General features: G+C 39.6%; 2 protein-coding genes across 6 annotated transcripts in view; one reads left to right on the top strand and one right to left on the bottom strand.

Annotated features, from left to right (window-relative positions):
* The window catches only part of CMSS1 (cms1 ribosomal small subunit homolog), a 419,693-nt gene that overhangs the window by 26,838 nt on the left and 371,730 nt on the right, over nt 1-21,125 (top strand). The gene's annotated exons all lie outside the window — the stretch shown is intronic.
* FILIP1L (filamin A interacting protein 1 like) overlaps nt 1-21,125 on the bottom strand; it is a 317,903-nt gene that overhangs the window by 18,478 nt on the left and 278,300 nt on the right. For all 3 annotated transcript variants that reach the window (XM_066347855.1, XM_066347856.1, XM_066347857.1), the window contains one exon: nt 726-3,504. In XM_066347855.1, the coding sequence (XP_066203952.1) occupies nt 726-3,504 (2,779 nt within the window). The remainder of the gene's footprint in view (nt 1-725; nt 3,505-21,125) is intronic.

Below are 21,125 nucleotides of genomic sequence, written 5' to 3'. Positions count from 1 at the left end.
CTAATGTGATCATAAAAGCAAATTATTTAATATTATTTTATTTAGTTATTTTCAGTATATTAAGTTCCTAAGCTCCTACAAGTGTGAAGCACTGTGCTGGGCACCAAGGATATTGAGAGACAGCTCAAGCATGAAGTGTGCTCCTGAGGGATCTTATAGTTCACACTGAAATCAAACAGACATGACGTTTTATTTATTTAAACCACTGTCTTCTGATAATGTGATCAAAAGTTGACTGTAAGTGAGAAGTAGGTTCTGTTTGTTGGTGTTGTTTTAAGGAAGAATTAATAAACACTATGAACAGGTAATAAAATTCTACTGTACATGCAAAAATATAATACAAAATGACCAAAAGAAAATTCAGCAAGCAATGGTAAAAATAACAAATTATTTACTGCTTTATAATGTTAAAGTATTTCACCAAGACAAGTTGCAGTCAAATTAATGTGAGTTACGGAAAATGAAATACATAAAGATGTATTTATACAAGTGCAGACTAAATATTTTCCATACAGGTATGTAAATTAAAAGATATACAGTAAGTGCACACTTGATACGACTATGCAGGCAACAGTTAGTTTCTTGAATACGTTCATGCACAAACCTTCCCAAAGTACAAGTTCAGTCAGTCTTTGGGGGATGTGGAGGGAAAATTAAAAAGGATTGAGTTTCTTGCAATAATGTCAGTATAGATTGAATAAGGTTCAGTTATATATATTACTTACTGTAATTTGTGATTGCCGAGGAAGAGGTGTGGCTGTTGGCGTGATAGTAATACTGCTGGTAACTTTATTGGTTGTTTTGTTTAGTGCCCCGTTAGTTAAGCCTTGAGTTCGGTTATCCTGCGGTGGTGTTGAAGGCCTGGCTGGTCTCACGGGGCTGGCTACAGCTTGCATGTAAGGACTTCCTAAGTGAATGTGGATTTTATTATCCTCAGTAGTTATCACACTTGAACTATTACTGTTTGAACGTTGAAACTGCCATGATGACTGCCGATCTGGGGAGACTCTGAAAATCGCGTGCTTGGCACTGATTTCTATTGGCTCTGTGGAGCGTCCCTGCTCAGGAGAGCTCGCTGAACCAGTCACAGCCAAGACCTGAATAGGTGACATTGTCCTTTCTGGAGTTATAGAACCACAAGACTCTGGGGTCTGTGCTCTGGCGAAGGCTGCCATGGTAATTGGGGACATGCCTTGCTCTAGATTCACGAGGCCTTCCGCAGAGGGTTTGGATTTCACGGGTGTTATGGAGGCATTTTGGAGGATCGTTATCCTTTGCTTTGGGGTGCCACAGTTTGGTATCACCGCAGTGCTTGTGTAAGAGTGAGGACTTTCTGGGGTCGGACTTGTGATTTCAAGAGTGGCTGTGTTTTGGACATGGTCTGGAGTAACCTTTATATGAAGTGGCTGTCCAGGTGTGTGGCTTAGGACTAGATCTCCAGGTTGCACAAAGTTGCCATTGGGTTTAGTTTGTATTTTTCCATTCTGAGGATGGCCCTCCTTGGATTTCATCCAAGGAATCCATAGCTTCCTGTTCACAGGACAGGAAGTAGATGAGCTGCATTTAAAGGACAACACAGGTTCCTCCTCTTCGTTAGGATCCTCATCCTGGTCCTCACTCTCCTCATAAAACTGACCGTTGATGACTGCTCGTTCCAGAGGAATGAGACTCTTGTAATCGGGTGGTTCATTGTCTACTGCTTCTGTTTGAACCTCTTTAGAAAATACTTGAGGGTCAGAGATCTTTCTTCCGTTGAGATTAGGCCGTAGGGTCTTACTGAAATGCCGGTACCTCTCTAACTCTTTAGTGAGGTTTTCAATCTCTCTTCCTAAGTCTCTGTTTCTGTTTTCTTGTTGATTGAGTTTCTTTTGCAGAACTGAATGGTCTCCCTGGAGGTGACATATCAGGTCTTCCGTTGCCATGTAGTCGTGGATTTTCTCTTTCAGTGCCTCCACTTCTCTTGAGAGATGCCCTGATTTAGCTTCTTCTTCTTGAAGCCTTTTGAAAAGCCACTGTTCGTGGTTGGACTCTGTCTTTTCTGCTAAATGATACTTGGCCAGTTCCATTTTAACATGTTCCAGCTCTTCAGCTAAAAACTGAGCTTTGTCTCGTTCGTTAGCATACCTTCGTTCCAGGGTCTCGTACTCATCTTCTGTTTTCATGAGGTCATCTTCAATGGCTTTCATGTCCTTTAACTTCAATCTCAGTCTTTCTACCTCTTGAGAGAGCTCTTTAATCTTATTGTTCTCTTGATGTAATGCTGTTGTGGACTTACTGGAATCTTGATTTAATTTGTTTTTTAGGAAATCTTTCTCAATTGCTTCCAGTGATTGGAGCCTATTTTTCAACATACTAACTTTGGACAGGAGATCATTTCCTTTCTCTTCTTCTGCTTTCAGTTTGTTTTTTAGATCATCTCTCTCCTTGGTCACACTGTACATTTTTTCTTCCACATCAGTTTTGGACTTCAGTGCCCTTTTAGTTTCTTCAATTAACTTCTCAGTAACTGTTGTCACTTTATTTTGCTCCACTTGAAGCTGAGAGGAAGCAGCTTGTAATTTATCTTCAGTCTGCTTTAATTTTTCACTCATTGTTTTCCGTTCATCTACCAGTATCACAGTTAATGTTTTCAGTTTAGTTAAATCTTCTTTAAGGGTGAATTCTGTCTTTTCCAGTCGGCTTTCAATGGCTTCTAGTTCTTTGATTCTTAGTTTTAAATCCTCTAGTTCTTGAGACAACTCCTTTGTGGTCATCCTTTCTTTTTCTAAGTTGCACTTCAGAGAGTAACATTCTTGTTTGCTTTTGTTGAAAGCATCTTCAAATTTTTCCAGAGCTGTAATCCTTTTATTGAGTTTTTCAACCTCAAGTTTAAAGTCTTTACTCTGTGATGTTTCCTTTTCGAGTCTCTTATTGAGATCTCGGCACTGCTCCTCCATTTTTATGAGCTCCTCGTCCTTCCCTTCCATTTCCAGCACACGCTTCCTGAGCTCCTCCACCTCGGCCATGACACCCGAGTTTCCGTATTCCCCCTTGTTGATTTTTTCTTTTATATCTTGGAGCTCCTCTTCTGCTTTTCTTAAAGACCTGTTTGTCTCTTCTAACTCATCAATTTGCCGGCTGAGCGCCGCCAGCTTTTGTCGAAGCTGGCGATTTTGGCTGTCCTCGTTGGTGAGCTTTGCCATAATTGTCTCTTGGTTCTGGTGAAACTCTGTGGTCTGCGTTTGCAGTTCTTTCTTTAGTCTGGTTGCCTTCTGCTCCTCTTCCTGAACTCTGGCTTCAGCAAGGGCCAGTTGAGCATATGCTTCCTTCGTACTTGCGGTTAGGTCTCGGATTTTTTGTCTTTGAAGGGCCAGTTGTGCTGTCAGCCTTTGTTGTTCATCCACCACCATCAAAGCAAAAGACTTCAGTTTGGTCAACTCCTCTTTCAGGGCGGCGACCTTCTTCTCCTTTTCTTGTCCCTTCTTCTCCTGGGATTCTCTTTCGTGGTCAATCAGCTTCTTTAATCTGAAAAATACAAGCGTGCATTCTGTTTTGTGATTGGTGACTTAGTAACATCAGCTGTGATTAAACATTTATGTAATTTAGAAAGATTGTGTCAGCTCTTACAGAATACTGAAAGTAATTCCTGAATTTGATAGGGAAGGAGAGTCTTGATAAACATTTATCTTGCTTTTCTGCTTTCACTACCCCCAACTCCCTGTCCCCTCTTTGATTGGTAACAGTTGCAGTTCACCAGGAGCCATAGGAGAAGAGTAAGGGTAAGAATAGTTGGGCCGAATTGCTGGTGAAGTTTATGATCCGTAGGCATTCTAGCTTGAAGGCTGTAAAAAGAGGCACAGTTTGAGATTCAGTTGAACCTGGCTTTAAGACTGGCTCTACTCTTAACAGCTAATTAATCTGGACAGTTATTTAACATCTCTGAGCTTCAATTTTCTCATATGAAAAATGGAGTCAATGATTGTATTATCTCAGGAATCATTTGTGAAAATTAAATGAGATAATTTGTCTAAGATTGTCATAGTGCTGACACATAGTAAGCATTTGATAAATGTCAGTTATTACTGTTGTTCTTTATTAATTTGGTTATTAATATATTAAATGGCTTCCTTGCACCATTATAATATGTGTACATTAATGTTCAGTGTTCAACTTCCTGATTCGTACTTAAGGTAAAATTTTACTCAAGTTGCTTATATGTTAGGCACTTCACTGATGGATTTAGTTAAGATTAGGTTTACACTAGCATGACACTGTGCCAGGAATTACTTCACATATATCTTTATCCCCATAGCAGATGATAGTTGAATGAGGAGAAATTGAGAGACATTTGAAGGGGTTTAGAGTTTTTATAACTCTATCTATGGAAAGAGCACAGGTTTGAGAGGAAAGAGCTTATTGATGAGAGTCAGATGCTAGAAATGATGGAAGAAAAACTCTATTATCAAGAACATAATGATTCCCTTTTAAAAATGACTTATAGTACCATTTTTTATTTCTTACATTTTAAAGTTGTTGGCATAACAGGAGAGCATTTTACATGAAACAGAAACTTTCTTTCACTTCTTTTCCTCAGTAGTAAGGTCATAGTTTTAAATTTTTGGAACTCTTAATTACACTGGCAATGGGCTGATTATAGATGCTGTAATTATAGCTTTGAAGTATTGTTATACAGAAACTAAAATAGAATGGAATCCCTGAAGAATTGAACTAAAATACTTATCATGGATGAAAAGTTATAAATATTTGTTTTCTAGTCAAGCATTATGAATATTTAAATATTCATAATATTTTAATATAGCTTTTCTATTAGGAATGAGTTAATTATCTAATGCATGTCTTTAATCTTTGCCAGAGAACTTTCTTTTTGAAAGTTGTTTAAGGATCTGAGAGGACATTTCAAAAGGAAACTAATTTGGGACAAGCTTCTTGGAAATAAAAAGTTTTTTTGAGACTCTAATCTGCTCTTCTGTAATTACACAAGAAGAACATGTTTAAAATAATTGTATAATGTAAGAATGCCCAAACTTTTTCATGGGGATCTACTTTTAGTTTGTCCTGTTTTGAGAATCTGACAGGAGGCCAGCCCATGGGCTGTGGCCTGTGAAATTCTGAAGAAGCGGGTGGATGCTGGGGTGGAGTTGACCATGATCTCATCCACTGTCTTGGCAGGAGGCTTGCCCAAGGTTTCAGCCCTCTCCCACTCCCTACTGGAGACAGTTGGGAGCTGAGAAGAGAGACATGGCGGCTCCTTCCTGAATGGTCGTGAGACTTCACAACCCAGTGGTCGAGTCCATGGGTAAACTGCTTTGGTGATGAAATAGTTACAGAGACACAGGCAAAGTGCTTCTTCCTCCCACCTTAGCATTAGAATCGTGTTAGTGCGCTGAGCATAACTGCAGCAAAATCCTCCCCGTCTTGTACATCACATTTCTTAGAGTTTTTTTAGAGAACAGTGTCACAAAAACTTTTCAAGATTTCTGTTCAACTTATTAAATAATACCATATGTTATTTCATTTCCATGAGAAAGAGGTGTGTTTTCTTAGGATATAAAGGAGGGAAGATTGTTTTGCAGTGTAATGAAAATACCATTAAGATTGAATGGTGATTAGTGAATCTTGGCAGTCTATGACTGGCAAAAAGGATTTTGAGTACGTTTAAAATGTTCCCATTGTGTTCAGTGTTTTCAGCAGTAAGTATGATACATGTTTTTCAGCATGTGCAAGCTCATGTAACTTTTTATGGTTTCTGGAAATTGGCTGGCATCTCCATCTGTTCCCAAGCTCCATCATACACATTAGGTACATAAAAATGTCGATTTGAATGCATTTGCTCCCAGCATTTCCTTCCTATTTTCTTCCTAACAACCTTCTATTTCCCTGAGCCAGTCCCATGAGCACACCATAGGACAGTCAACAAGCTAGTGAGGTAAGGCCTGTCAGAGACAGAAATAGTTTATATGCCGGAAAAGTTATACCCCCAGTCATCACTGAGGGCAGGTAACCAGTGATGTAATTCTTAGAGCAAGTTGGGTGCTGGTACAGCTGTTGCACACTGTGGGATTGTGGACGTGTATAAGAGAGAGATACAAAATAGTGATGTTACTGTACTGGAATGAGCACTTCCGGTATGGTGAATGGACTTACCTAAATCAGTCACTATTTCTTGCTTTACATCCAGGGAGCATTTGAAGGTTGACGTTTGAGGTTAGTTTACGATCTTGGAGAAAAGCATTTCTTTGTAAAGTCAGCTGATCTTTATAGAACTTGAAGCTGCAAGTCTAGCCTGTTGTGTGCAGTGCCCAACAAGGACGCTAGTTGTCACACACCGCTAATTACTAATGCGGGGGGTATGTGTGTGTGTGTATGTGTGTGCGCATATATAAGTGTTCTCTTTGTATACACATATACACATATTTGACTAGATGTATTTTTTTCAAATATATAGTGTATATAAATGCTTTCGGCATATATTTGCTGATTGTTGATATTTAAGTCTCTTGAGATCTACATTGTCCAAAACTTTCAAAATCTTAAAGTTTTCAAATTTCAGAAAGATGGTAAGGATCTTCCACCCTATATTATGTAATAGCACCAGCAAAACCTGTGGCACCAGCTCCGAAGTAAACCTCTGAATATTTCTGCAATGAACCACGTGAACGGTTACATTAAGTGAGATAATTTATTAAAAATAATAAATAGCCTGATATCTATTCAGGTTTTGCTGTTAAATGGATTCAGATAAGCATTGCTGCCACACGTTAGCAAGAACTTTTGGTTTTTACATTTTTGAAATTGCAGAGAAAGGATTGTGTACAGTTAAGGATAGACTATTGGTGTCTTTTGGGTAAGGAGTGTGTGGAGTTGAGGGTTTAAATCCACTTCGTTCTGAAGTATTGAAATAGAATTGGGTTTTAAACAAAATGGTATTATAGGTTTCTGTCTCCATTATTTTTCTTTGCATATTAACAGGTTTTAGGCATTGATGCTCACTGACTTTACATGCTAATACAGGTCCTAATTGCCAACAAAAGCAGATAAGTGATTTTGAGAACTTTTAACCAGAGTGCCCATGATCTTAAAAGCAGCATAGACCCTGAGATGCAGAATGTCCACATATGAAATTCATTTTCAGATATTTTCTGGAAATGGTATTCTGGCCGAATATTAACTCAGTCAATTATTATTGATTGTACCCCAATCTCTGGACACATCCTACATTCCTGACCTACAGGGCCATCCATTTTTTCACAGGGAGCATCATGACTTAGTTAACATCTTTCTACATTATTGGAAAAGTAACTGAATATGCACAGCATAGGTGGTTGGTCAGTAGCCAAATTTTCACCTAAAAAAGGCAGTAAAGAATTTTAATTCCAATTTGTGATTTTCCTCACAGTTCAAAGACTAAAATTTGGATACTAATAATAACTACTGTTTTTTATTTAGTGTCAGTAATGTGTTGCCAAGAAGTGAGCTAAGTCAGTACATCTATTGGTTCTAATTCTCATGGTAAGTTTATAGGGTTTGGGATTATTATCTCTATTTTACAGCTATGAAAATCGAAGGTCAGGAAGGCCCAGAAGAGCAAAGCCTGTGTTGTGTCTGCATACCACATTACCTCTCCAACAAGAACAAAAACGACTGCCATGGATCTGGTCTGCTACTAAGTGTCTTCTTCAAGGAACACGCTCTGTATTAGAAAAACTGTCAACTTAAAGAAAAATTCTCAACATTGTGCTTGCCTTCTTTCTAGATCAGGGGTCCCCAAACTACGGCCCACGGGCCACATGAGGCCCCCCGAGGCCATTTATTCAGCCCCCGCTGCACTTCTGGAAGGGTACCTCTTTCATTGGTGGTCAGTGAGAGGAGCATAGTTCCCATTGAAATACTGGTCAGTTTGTTGATTTAAATTTACTTGTTCTTTATTTTAAATATTGTATTTGTTCCTGTTTTGTTTTTTTACTTTAAAATAAGATATGTGCAGTGTATGTAGGGATTTGTTCATAGTCTTTTTTATAGTCCGGCCCTCCAGCGGTCTGAGGGACAGTGAACTGGCCCCCTGTGTAAAAAGTTTGGGGACCCCTGATCTAGATCATATCTCCTAGAACAGTGGTTTTCAAATGTTTGCACTTACCTTTCCAAGACAACTTTATTATGTATTAGTTTGTTCATACGAAGTGTAATCCTGGCACTTTCCTTTGGCATGTGTTATCTACTTTTTAAAAATTCAGTTTACTGGGATATGCTTGAAAAATACAATTGTAAGATATTTAAAGTATACAACCTGATTATTTGATATACATATAAACTGTGGAAGGATTCCCACCAAATTAACACATTCATCACCTTACGTAGTCACTTCTGTGTGTAAGAACATTTCAGTTCTCTCTTAGCCAATTTGTTTTATCACACAGGAATGTCAGCTGTAGCCACATGTTACATATTAGATCCTCAGACTTGATTCATCTTATAACTGTCCCTGTGTACTAACCACCCCGTGTCCCCACCCTCCTCCTCCAGCAACCACCATTCACTGTGAGTTAAACTTTTTTTTTATTAGGTTCCATATAAAAGTTGATACTATGCAGTTCATAACTGTCTTTCTCTGCCTGGCTTATTTCACTTAGCATAGTGCCCTCCACATTGTCGCAAATGTCAGGATTTTTTTATTTAATGGCTTTTTACATTTTATATATATACACATATATAAATATGTATATATTATACATGGATTGGCATAAGTAGGTTTACCTTTGTGAGTACATGAAATAGTTTATTCTTATATTAAATTATGTATTATTTTTCATCCAAACAACTGTAAACCTACTTTGCCCACCCCTGTGTGTGTGTGTGTGTGTGTGTGTGTGTATAAATATAATCACCTTTTCTTTATTCATCCATCTGTTGTCAGACACTTAAACTGTTCCCATTCCTTGGCTATTGTGAATAATGGTGCCATGAACGTAGGGGTCCAGACACCACTTCACGATAGTGATTTCATATCCTTTGGATATATACCCAGAAGTGGGATTGCTGGATCATTTGATGGTTCTGTTGTTAGTTTCCTGAGGAACTTCCATGCTGTTTCCATATTGACTGTACCAGAGTACATTCCCACCAACAGTGGACCAAAGTGCCCTTGTCTCTACATCCTTACTAATATTTGTTGTCTCCTTTTGCTTGAGATACGTGTGATTGATGATATCTCATTGTGTTTTGACTTTCATTTCCCTGATGATTAACGATGTTGAGTACTATTTTCCATTTATATGTCTGAAAAAATATCTATTTAGGTCTTTGGCCCATTTTTCACTGGGTTATTTGGTTTTTCACTACTGAGTTGTGTGAATTCCTTATATATTTGGGGTATTAACTCCTTATCATATATGTGATTTGCAAATATTTTCTCCCATTCCATAGGTTTCCTTTCTTTTTGTGGATGGTTTCCTTGGCTGTGCAGAAGCTTTTACTCTGGTGTAGTGTCAGTTTGATTTGGTTCTGGTATGAATTCCAAAAGTATCACTGCCAAGACATGTCAAGGAGCTTACCCCCTGTGTTTTCCTTTGAGGAGTTTTACAGTTTCAGGTCATAGTTTCAGAACTTTAATTCATTTTGAATTGATTTTTGTATGTAATGTAAGATAGCTTCACCTTACATCATTTATGATGTAAGTCTAATTTCATTCTTTTGCAGATGAATATCAAGTTTTCCCAGCACCATTTATTGAAGAGACTGTCCTTTCCTCATTGTATTTCTTGGCTCCTTTGTTGAAAATTAATTGACTGTATAGGGATGGATTTATTTCTGGGCTTTCTACTTTGTTCTATTGATCTAGTGTCTGTTTTTATGCCAAATCCATTGTTTTGGTTGCTATAGCTTTGTACTGTTGTTTAAAATTAGGACATGTGATGTCTCCATCTGTGCTCTTTTTTCTCAAGATTGCTTTGGTTATTCAAGGTCTTTTGTGGTTCCATATACATTTTAGGATTTTGTTTTATTTTTGTGAAAAATGCCATTGGAATTTTGATAGGGATTGCATTGAATCTGTAAATCATTTTGGATAGTATGGAAATTTAACAATATTAATGGTTTCAATTAATGAACACAGGATAGCTTTCCTTTTTTTTTTTTTTTTTTTGTCTTCCTCAGTTTATTTCATCAATATCATAGTTTTTACTCTCCAAATAGTTTACCTCATTGGTTAAATTTATCCCCAAGAATTTTATTCTTTTTAAGGCTATTGTAAAGGGATTTTAAAAGAACTTCTCTTCAATACTTTATTCTAGAATAATTTTTAAAAACTAAGTACCCTTTTCCACATTTTAAAGCTGGCATCTGGAATTTTTTATTCAAGGTTAAATACTTTCGAAAGCTATATATTCACCTCTGCCATATAATCTAAAAGTCATCAGTGGCAAACCAATCAGTCAAATCAAATATTCAAGAAAACTCAGACTTCATTTTTCAGCCTAAGTAAATATGTAAATACCACTTCAGTCCTAACAAAGATGAGGCCCAGGGTCTTGCCTTAGTTTCCCCAGATGAAGTAATAGACACTGCTCCCTCCAGTGGCTGGTTCTGAAGCTGGTGCTCTCTCTTGGACCCTGTCAGGAGTAAGTCTTTCTATGTTTGTCCCTTTGTATGTGCCCCGGAGGGGCTTCCAACCCATGAAGGTGCAGTCAGTAAGATTTTCAGTAAGAGGATTGTTTTGAAAGGGTTGTTAGAAAGGGAGAACTCAGTGCAAAAGCACTTCTTCTGGGAGATCGGTTTTGGAAGGCCTGTGTGTGAACTGCAGATGTAAATGCTGATTCCCTTGAAGCTCTCCAATGCGTCACCTCTGGACAGTCTTTGTGTGCCCTCAGAGGCATGTGTGCTGGAGTTTGAAGGCTGCTGTTGTGGAGTACTCGTATTCACGTTGAAGTACTAACACCACAGGATTATAGGAACATTCACTGAATCCCGTCCAATAAAAACAGGTTGTGGAAGCTGGTTTTATGGACATAAATGTGCGGTAGTTAAATCCAAACTGGCTTAAAGCAGTATCTTATTACAGCTTTTCTTTAGAGTTTCTATTATGGCTTAGAACTATTATAATTTACTGTGGTTTATCACTGTTATGTGCAATACCACCAGTTCCTTGTTTTGTTTTTTTCAAAATATCACATCTGTCATCTTGAATATTCTTTGGTACTAACTATAATGCTGATTCTTTTTTACAAATTATATATTCTGAAAGGCTTTTCAGTTTTTATTTACACGCATGTCAGCACACATGTGTGACTATATATTTTATCTCCTCTGTGAGAGACACTGAGTATTAGTATTATGCATCATATAACACACATAGGAAACATGGTATGCCTATATGCTATAATGCCAGGCATATCCAAAATAATATATTATATATTATATATATTATATTATATTATATTATATTATATTATATTATATTATATTATATTATATTATATTATATTAGGGTTGCCTTATTTTTTCTATATTATGCTCTAAAATAGAAGTTTGTTAAGACTAGGACACCTGTCTGATTCATTTTTATCTTCTAGAGCATCTACCACAAAGCCCTTACCTGTAGAGGGCACTCAGTGAATATTTTTTGAATAAATGAAAGCATGAACAAATATACCTTCCTGAAGAAAAAACTGTAGCACTGTTCAAAGTAATTGTACACATCTTTTGAAGATGTTCTCATTTTTACCATGTGCATGGTTTTAGCTATTTAAGAAAATGAGGCGTGAATGGTTTTCCCATTGGTGTTCTGACTCTAGAAAGAATCAAGACTGTTGCAGCATCTCTGTCTCTTCCTTACTCAGTTCCCTGAATTAGAACCGTGCTTGCTTGTTGGAGAAGAGAGATGGGTGGTAAATACCCATGTCCTAGACACTCTTCTCCTTTGGTCATTTCATCTCTACAAACAGAAGAGTGGCTCTTTTAGTTTTTTTCCTCAGAGTCCAAGAACTCTATTGGACAAATGTTTATTTCACAAGCAACATTACATTGACAGCAAGTGAAACTGAAATGGAAATATAGTATTCCTATATAATCTGGCCACCCTAACACATCAATTATGTTTCTACTTTTCCAGATTCTTTTCCAGTATTCAGACAACTGGCCCATATAAACTTAGGGGGATTATCTAGCAGTAATATCAGTTCACAAGCCATTAATGGCATTGTGTTGTTTCTGTTAGCTACAGAAATCAACCTGTAAGTAGTGAACAACTTCAGAGTCAGCTTAGTTTCCCAGCTGTTATTTTTAGGAGATCAATACTCTACTCTATTCACTATGTGTACCTTGGATTTAAAGTTTTGATGCTATGAATATGGTAGGACTTGTTCAGTGTACTTGCCAATATCAGATGACTATAGTTATGACTGGGGCCACACTGGGATGGAAAAGGGGGTTTCCTGTTCCTAGCACTCGTCGGCTGTTCGAAAGGAAGGAGCAGAGTTCCGGATTAATTAAGTAAAGGCTTCAGAATAGTTCTCAAAGTCTTGGTCTCATGACTCCTTTACACTCGTAGAAATTAGGGCTTTAAAGAGCTTTCGATTGTGTGGATTGTATCTATAAATATTTACTGTATTAGAAATTCAGAGTAAGATATTTTAAATATTCATGTATTCATTAATAAACCTATTATGTTAATAAAAATAGCATGTTTTTATGAAAAATATTTTTTTCAAACCAACAACAGCAAGAAAAGTTGGATTGCTTTATATTTAGGCAAACTCTAATGTCTGGCTTAATTGAAAACAGCTGGATTCTCAAATCTGTTTTATATATTCCTTTAGATGTCAGAGTATTGATGTCACCACACGTCATGTAATCTCTGGAAAATTCCTTGTATACTTGTGAGAAAATGACTATGAAAAAGATAGTGTTATTATGAAAATGGCTCTGACTTACAGGCTTCTTGAAGGGGCCACATTTGAGAACCATTCCTCTCAAGGAGAGTCAGTTGAAGCCTAAAAGGAAAACATGTCTTTCTCTGGACGAGCTTCTGGTTTAAGGCATCACCTTCAAGCTGTTTACTGAGTGTGCCCTTTGCTTCATCTAATGAAGACGCCAGATTTACTGGCCTAGTCACTGCTTCAGTGTTTCTATCATTAATAAAACTACTTGTTAGCTCCCCACGGTAGACAGACGACTCTGCTCTCAAACCCCTCTTTCCCAGTTCTTAGAATTATCCTAAATGACAAAACTGTCTCCATAAGACATTGGGTTTTGTTTGAAACCACAATTTGAAATAAGGGCATGAAACCAGTGAGTTGCCTGGTTTTTAAATGGGTCCATCAGCTGACATTTCATTCATTTCATACCTGTATGAGGCAATCACAGTGAGCAACTACTTCTGCAAGGGACTGTGCTTTTATTTGTCAGTTTACCCTTTTCTGTCTAACTTTCTTGTATACTTCACTCTGGTCATAAGTTTTAATACTTTCCCATCAACAACCAAATAGTGTGATATCAAATCTTCTTTTCTTAAGATAAATGAAATAGTACATCTCGCATTTTAGTCCAGAATTTGTAATCTCTGTTTAACGGAGCTCAGTTCCTACATTTGATTTCATTCTTCCAAAGCTGGTTTAATACATTGTTTTTTCTTCCTGATGTACATGTTAATTACTAAGCAGAAAACTACATATAGCACACTACTTGATTCAATTTTATATCTGCTCTCCCAGTGTCTTTGATAGTCTGGTTATGATTATATCCAACTATACATCTTCTAGCAGTTCTAACTTAATATATAATTTTAATTGCTGCACGGCATTGATAGCAGCTATGTTCACGGTTAAATAACCACAGAGTTCTAAGCGTTCTGCAGAGTAATTACATGGAATTTATTGGAAAGCTTCCTTAGGCTAAGATAGGTTCTTGGTAATTGGGCCTATAATTTATGTTTCCTTGCACGACTCCCTGCTTTTTCAATGGGACTTTTCACTGTTTAGTCTCATTTTTAGGAGCACTCATAAAAATAGCTGTGACTAGTCTTTGTTTTATTCTATGTATGCTGCTTCCTTTTATTTCTCTCACAAGTCAAAGGTTTTTTAAAAATTACAGCTACAGCATACCATAGTCATAATGTAATACTCCATTCATCTGACTTGGTCAGCAAGTTATAGAAGAATGGTTAACACTTTTTTTGGGCATCTGCTAGCTGAGTATGAGTATACATCCGTGTCTGCCTTATGTCCTTGTTACTGAAAATCCTGTCATCGTCACTGAGATCATTCAGAGACGGTGTAAATGGGTCCAGGTCCCACAGGCTGGATGACTGTTTCCCTTCACTGTGAAAGAAGAATTGGGGCCGGAAGTGCTGGGCGAGGCGTCAGCTAGTGTCGGAGGCGTACACGGGAGGCGGGGTGTCGCCAGCAGGACTTCATCGCCTGAACAATCTGTTTGGCTCCCCGGGGATCGGGAAAGTGAAATAATAAGATGCAAGAAGTCAATGATCTATTAATTATAAGGACCTGGGGAGCTTTTTACCAGAGAAACAGGATCTTGAATGGAGTACATGAAATCCTCAAATCGAGCAGAGGGTCCTGGGGTTGGGGCGAATCTCATTCTTTTTTAAAAGCATAAAGAGCAAAGTAACTGACTGAGACCAAGGTTCTCCTAGAAAGAAGAACTGAAAGATGAGGGTACAAACCCAGAAGAGACCGTTGTGAGAGCGCACATGCGGAGCTCGGGGAGGAGGCTGCGAGGAGAGGGTGTGCAGTTGGAGACCACAGGGTCTGGGCGAGGGAGGGGTCTCCACGCCCGAGTCAGAGGGCCAGGCAGAGACCTGAAGAGGTGCTCAGTCTCGGCCGGGGAGAGGAAGTGGGACGAACGTGGAGGTGTTAATAAGGAGAGCGGGTCTAACTGTACTGAGAGCTACTTAGAGCCTGGATTGTGTGCTGTTGCTTCTTCAGTGCTGTGTTGTCAGTCACGGAGCTTTTTAGAAAGAACCTTTGGATGGTGGATGTTCATTTACTACCACTAAGATGTGCCTCCCAGCTCACATTTTAATTTTTCATGTTAAAAAAATATCTACTCAGATGGATTTTTCTTTTTGCAGTTTACTTGAGTGATTTTTTTTTTTTTTTGCCTTGCTTTGATTATTTTATCAAGAGGGAACTTTTAAAAAACCGACTACTATGAATACAGTACTGTGCCGAAGAGCCTACTCGCTTTGCTTTTGCTTTTTGCGCTTTTCCCTCAGCCATGAGATTCTTATTTGAAAAAGTCTTCAGATCAACATATTAGCGCACACGCGCACACACGTGCACACACGCGCGCACGGCCTAGCCTGTTTCACAGTGGATTGCAAGTTTCAGGTGGGTGTCTCCCTGATCATTCAAGGCCTACCTTGACCTGACATAGCCTCGCTGCCTTCTCCCTAAGTAGAAGCATTCAAAAAGCTACCCAACATGTGATGCTTTGGATTGTCCCAGGTGTGTGTATGTGTGTGTGTGTGTGTGTGTGTGTGTGTGTGTGTGTACATACGCACGCGTGTTCTCCAGAATTCCTGAGAGTACCTTGCGTGGTACGTGGCATACAGAGCCACCCTTAAGTTTCCACTAGAGATATGATGGTGATACTGGGCCTATCTCCAGATGCCTAACACTTTCATTGTTGACCATGCTTTCCCTTCCTGACCGTTTCTGTGGTTGATTTTGTATTCCTTGTGATCTGTGTTCTTCTGTGTCTTACCTGTTTGCCCCAAGGTGGCCTCCTGCCTGTCCACTACTGCCACAGCAGTAGATGACAGTGCAGATGGCTGAGTTGTAGGGGCAGCCAGGTTGATGGACAGGGAGCAGGTGCCCTTGCCAACAGTGAAGCACCACCGAGAAAGAGGCAGTGGAATACTGTGGGGGGCGGGGCTAGAGGAGAAGTTCAGATTCTGGAGTTCAGTTTTCAGAGTTGAATCTTGGCTTCCCCATTTCTACGTAGTGTGACTGACAAGTGATTTGAGCATATTTTCTTCATCTGTAGAATGGGGATAATACTGGATCCTGCCTCATAATAGTGTTGTTCTGAGGATTAAATAAAATAGCCCGTACAAAAGCTCCTAGCGTACTGCCAGTTAGAATACATACCTGCTGCCATAGAAGTAGAGGTTGAACTGACGGTGAGACAGCCCAGAAGAGCACCTCAGCCACAACGGGCTGGCCTGAGAGGGGGGTCCCTAGTGAGACAGCACAGAAGAGCACCTCAGCCACAACGGGCTGGCCTGAGAGGGGGTCCCTAGTGAGACAGCGCAGAAGAGCACCTCAGCCACAACGGGCTGGCCTGAGAGGGGGTCCCTAGTGAGACAGCCCAGAAGAGCACCTCAGCCACAACGGGCTGGCCTGAGAGGGGGGTCCCTAGTGAGACAGCCCAGAAGAGCACCTCAGCCACAACGGCTGGCCTGAGAGGGGGTCCCTAGTGAGACAGCCCAGAAGAGCACCTCAGCCACAACGGCTGGCCTGAGAGGGGGTCCCGGGGAGAGAGAGTCAGAGGCTGTACCAGCACCAGGCTATAGCTACATTATCTGTTCACTGTGATCTACCTTCAGGCCACTCTCGCATCTTTCAGCCATGCTCATGGTTAGCCACACTGATGGTCATTTTAGACCAGGGTTTCTCAGCCTTGGCATGACGGACAGTTCGGGCTGAAGAACTTCTTATTATAGGGATTGTCCTGTGCATCCCTGGCCTCTGCCCACTGATGCCAGCACTAACCCGGGACGTGCCGTCAGCTGTGACAACCAGAAAGGCTCTCCCAACGTCGTAAAAGAACTGGGAACAAAACCACTTCTGTTGAAGAACCCCCATTTTAAGGCATGGCTAATTTTGGGGGGGAAAATTCTGTTTGATCTTTTTATGTTAGTTTTCTCTGTCATTTCTAAGTCTGCTGCTCAAGTGTCTCTGGGACCAGCCAGTATTTCCCTTTGTCTTCTGTTCACAGTTCCGTACCGTAGCTCTCTCCCTTCCTGGAAGAAGGTGAGGCTGTGAATCCATCGACATGCCAGCACACCGCCACAGATGCTACCTGTAATAACCGACCCTCCTGGATGTGCTCTTGTCCTGCTCGCCTTCCCCTTCCCCTCCTGCTGGGAATGTGCACCTTCTCTGCTGGGAGCAGCTGCTCCTGGACACGTCTGCTCAGGGCCTCAGTGCTCGGTGGACTCACTGATTCGGCACAGACCTGGAGGGAACCGTCTTTTTCTGTATGTGCTACAGAATTGTATGCGCTTGGTTTCCAGATTACAAAATGTGGAGAAGACTACTGAGGATATTCTGTGATCTTTTTGAACATTTCAGAAAAAATACAAATAGGTTGAAGGATGTCCAATTTGTGCAACAGACAGGTCACTTGCAGTTTTCATATTGTTGTATAATTAACTTTGTAATTATCCAACGTTTATTTTGTTCATTTTTAACCCTCAAGCAAGGGTTTTAGATTAGCATTCCTAAATATGTAATATATATTTCAAAATAATGTATTTAAAAGGTATACTGTATCTTCCTCCCACCTCCTTCATCTGCCCGTTCTCCCCTCAACACTGATTAGTTTTTTATACGTACTCTCACAGTGTGTTTATGATAAACAAGCAAATATAAATATTCTTATTCTATTCCTTTTTATACAGAAAAATAGCTTATTATAAACACTTCATCATCTTTATTTTCTTGGAAATGTCTCCGTTAGATCAGTGTTCTTAAGCAGGGGCAGGAAGGGGGATGAAAATACATGAATGCTAAATAAATCTTGACAACTTCATGCCTAAAAAATTTAAATTTATATGATAGTTTATCTAATAAGGTAGATGAATGGGAGTCATATACTTTACTGTTTGAAACTTTTAATATTAAGATAAGCTATAGTAGTAATATTATTTGGTTATAATTTTGAAACAGCACTTTGTTATATATACCTGACTTTATAAGGTCTATGTATAGCAGTGCGCTTTCTCAGTTGAGATGCTGAGACCCAGGAAGATTGAATAACATGCAAGGCTATTGTCATGGTAGCCCTAGACCTGGAACCCAGACTCCACCCGCTGCTATATAGTGAGGGGTTTAGCTTAGAGAGACAAGGAAACGCCTGACCAGGCGGTGGTGCAGTGGATAGAGCGTTGGACTGGGAAACGGAGGACCCAGGTTCCAGACCCCGATGTCGCCAGCTTGAGCACGGGCTCATCTGGTTTGAGCAAAGCTCACCAGCTTGGACTCAAGGTTGCTGGCTTGAGCAAGGGGTTACTTGGTCTGCTGTAGCCCCCTGGTCAAATTACTTGGTCTGCTGTAGCCCCCTGGTCAAGGCACATATGAGAAAGCAATCAATGAACAACGAAAGTGCCACAACGAGAAACTAATGATCGATGCTTCTCCCCTCTCTCCATTCCTGTCTGTCTGTCCCTATCTATCTATCTCTGTCTCAGTATAAAAAAAAAAAAAAAAAAAGATTGAGAGAGAAGGAAACAAGTGTACTGAAGGTCTGCTCTGTGCCACTTGATTTTACTTCATCCTTGTATAATTATTATTATTATTCCCATTTTAAAGATAAGGCTAGGGACCGAAACACTAAAATTTAAAGTGGTTGAATAACTGCCAAACAGCATAAATAAGCAAATCAGAATAAAAACTTACTGACTCTAAAGCATGTGTTCTTTTCCCGTAACCAGGCTATGTGCCACAAAGCCCAGAGCACTGACCTCAAGAGTTTCCTTTCTCCCATCCCATGTTTTTAGTGTTCATTTGTTCATTCCTGCACTGTGTCCTCACTCCTTCCCCTCCCCACCCCTCCTGCCTGTGCTCACGCTGCCCCAGTCACACCAGCTTCCATGTTGTTCCTTGAACACAACAGGGCCTGTGGCTTTTGTACTGGCTGCTTCCCCTCCCCCAGGGAGCTTCTGGCTCTCTCCCTCACTTCATCTAGTACCATCTGCATACTGTATCTTACTTCTGATCATGGGCTGTGTCTCCTCGAATGCAGGTAGGGTTATAGGTGTGTGTGTGTGTGTGTGTGTGTGTGTGTGTGTGTGTGTGTGTGTGTGTGTTTTATTCAATAACTGGTCATTTACTGCTCTGTTTATTCAGTGCTGTATTTCTAGTTTAAGAACAGTATCTGGTACTTGGTATTCAAAAAATATTGGTTAAATTTTGAACTACATCTATTCTAGTTTTGAACTAGGTACTATTTAGGGAGTAACTGTAAGCAACAGATACATAGTAAGTAGTTTCTTCTCTGTAGTCTGTAACAAAACTGTCATTTATTGAGTAATTATATACCATGTAACATGCTAGTCCTAGAAATAGTCATAGCAGGCAAGTGTTACTGTCTTTATTTTACAAATAAGCAACTGGAGCTCAGAGAAGCTAAATAATTTGCCAGAGGTCCTCCTGCTAGTAATGCAGAACCATCATGGCAGTATTGTTCTCACCCTGAAGCCTGTTTCTCACTCACCACGACGTACCTCTCGTGTATCTCGTGTGTGCACCGCCCTCTCCAGTGAGTCTGTGCTTTGTAATAATCTGCCTGTCAAATACTGTTTTGTCACAGTCTTTTCTGTAGGTTGACGGCTACTTTAAGACTTGATCATGAGACATTAGCAAATGTTCTCTTAATCACTGTAATAATAAAGCAAGTTTAGTCATTTGGCATAAATTCATAATTATTTTTGGATGGTTTAAAAATTTGTGACTTTGCCAGTAACAGCATCTCATGTTCTCCAGAGGAGGTGGGTTTGTCATAAATACCGTTTCCATAGAACATTTCAGGGAACTTAAAGTTCTCGGAAAATATTTTTAATAGGCAGCCTTTTCTCAGACAGACTTCAAGGGCCTAGTACCACATACCCTTAAAAGTCTGGGTATGGGTTTTATCTTACTGAGAATACTTACATGTATTTCTCTTACTGCTCAGTTTGTATTTGTATATTAGTTGAGAAAACAGAAATAGATTCTTTAGAAGAGCATTCTGATGTAGCTGCAGAATTTTCTGTTTTTAATTTCCATTGGTCCTATTTTTCTCTTCCCAGATCACAGGTTGTTTTCAATCAGACATTGCAAATAGGTATTTTGGAGGATTAGTATAATTCCTTTCTCTTAACACTTACTCTCTAGTAGGTTGCTTTTCTTTTATTCTTTCCCTTTTAAAATATTACAAAGGGTATATCCTCTTCCAAATGTTATTCTGAGCCAAGAAAAAGAAATTAAGCTTCTAGTTCATTTAAGCTCTCCTTCTTTATTTGGCTTTCATACATTCATTCACTGGTGCTCAGTTTGTCAGATTTAACATGAAAGGCCAAAGGAGCAGTCATGTGCCAGAGTGGGTGAGTTTCCTGGTTTTCTCTCACCTCCTTGTAGTGTGGCTGCCCACGCAGAGGTAAAGGTGCTGTGCTTGGAAAACCAAAGGCTTCCGAACTGATTAGTAGGAAATTCACACTTCAGAAATTCAGAAACCACAACAACAGAGGCTTAGGTTTCATTGTAAATACTGAAGTCACAGTTTGCCACAGAAACAGGCCCAAAGAGTGTAACATTTGAAACATTTTGATACTTAGTTACCCCCCCCCCCCCCCAGTTTATTTTAGCTGTAGTAAATCAGTAAATCAGGGACAGCTGACCTAGAAGCATTGCACAGCACTAAGTAGCATTTAGAGGTTCGGACAGTCGGAGGATGCGGGCTGACGCCTGGTTTGGCTCCCTGCTGAGCAATCAGAACACGCCACACGGTGGTTGGTATCCTCCACTGACCTTGGCCTGCTCTTCCCAGTTCCTGAGGATGATCGGCTTGTCTCTTCCATATTTTAGAGAGCTAGAGTTTGGGCCATTTGTGAAGTCCAGTTACAGACAGGTTTTTTTCTAGATTCTGTTGGAATGTAAAGGACCATTTTTCTTGTGGTTTGTGTTTTGCATGTCCTCTTGTGTAAACTGTAAAATTAAAATTATTTTAGTCAACTGAGCCTTAATTTTCCCTTGATTGACAGTTCAGGTCATTTGCATTACATTTTCCTTTTGTGCCACTTCCAAGCACTGAGAAGACAGCATTCACGAACACGAGTTTGACCCTACCTTCTTTTCTCTTCTCTAGGTTGGGTTTCCTTCAGATGAATGTGTTCTAGAGAATATTAAACACTA

This window comes from Saccopteryx leptura, chromosome 8, assembly GCF_036850995.1.
Source record: "Saccopteryx leptura isolate mSacLep1 chromosome 8, mSacLep1_pri_phased_curated, whole genome shotgun sequence".
NCBI lineage: Eukaryota > Metazoa > Chordata > Mammalia > Chiroptera > Emballonuridae > Saccopteryx > Saccopteryx leptura.
Note: the sequence above shows the minus strand (reverse complement) of the source record. Positions and strands in the feature narration are given on the sequence as shown.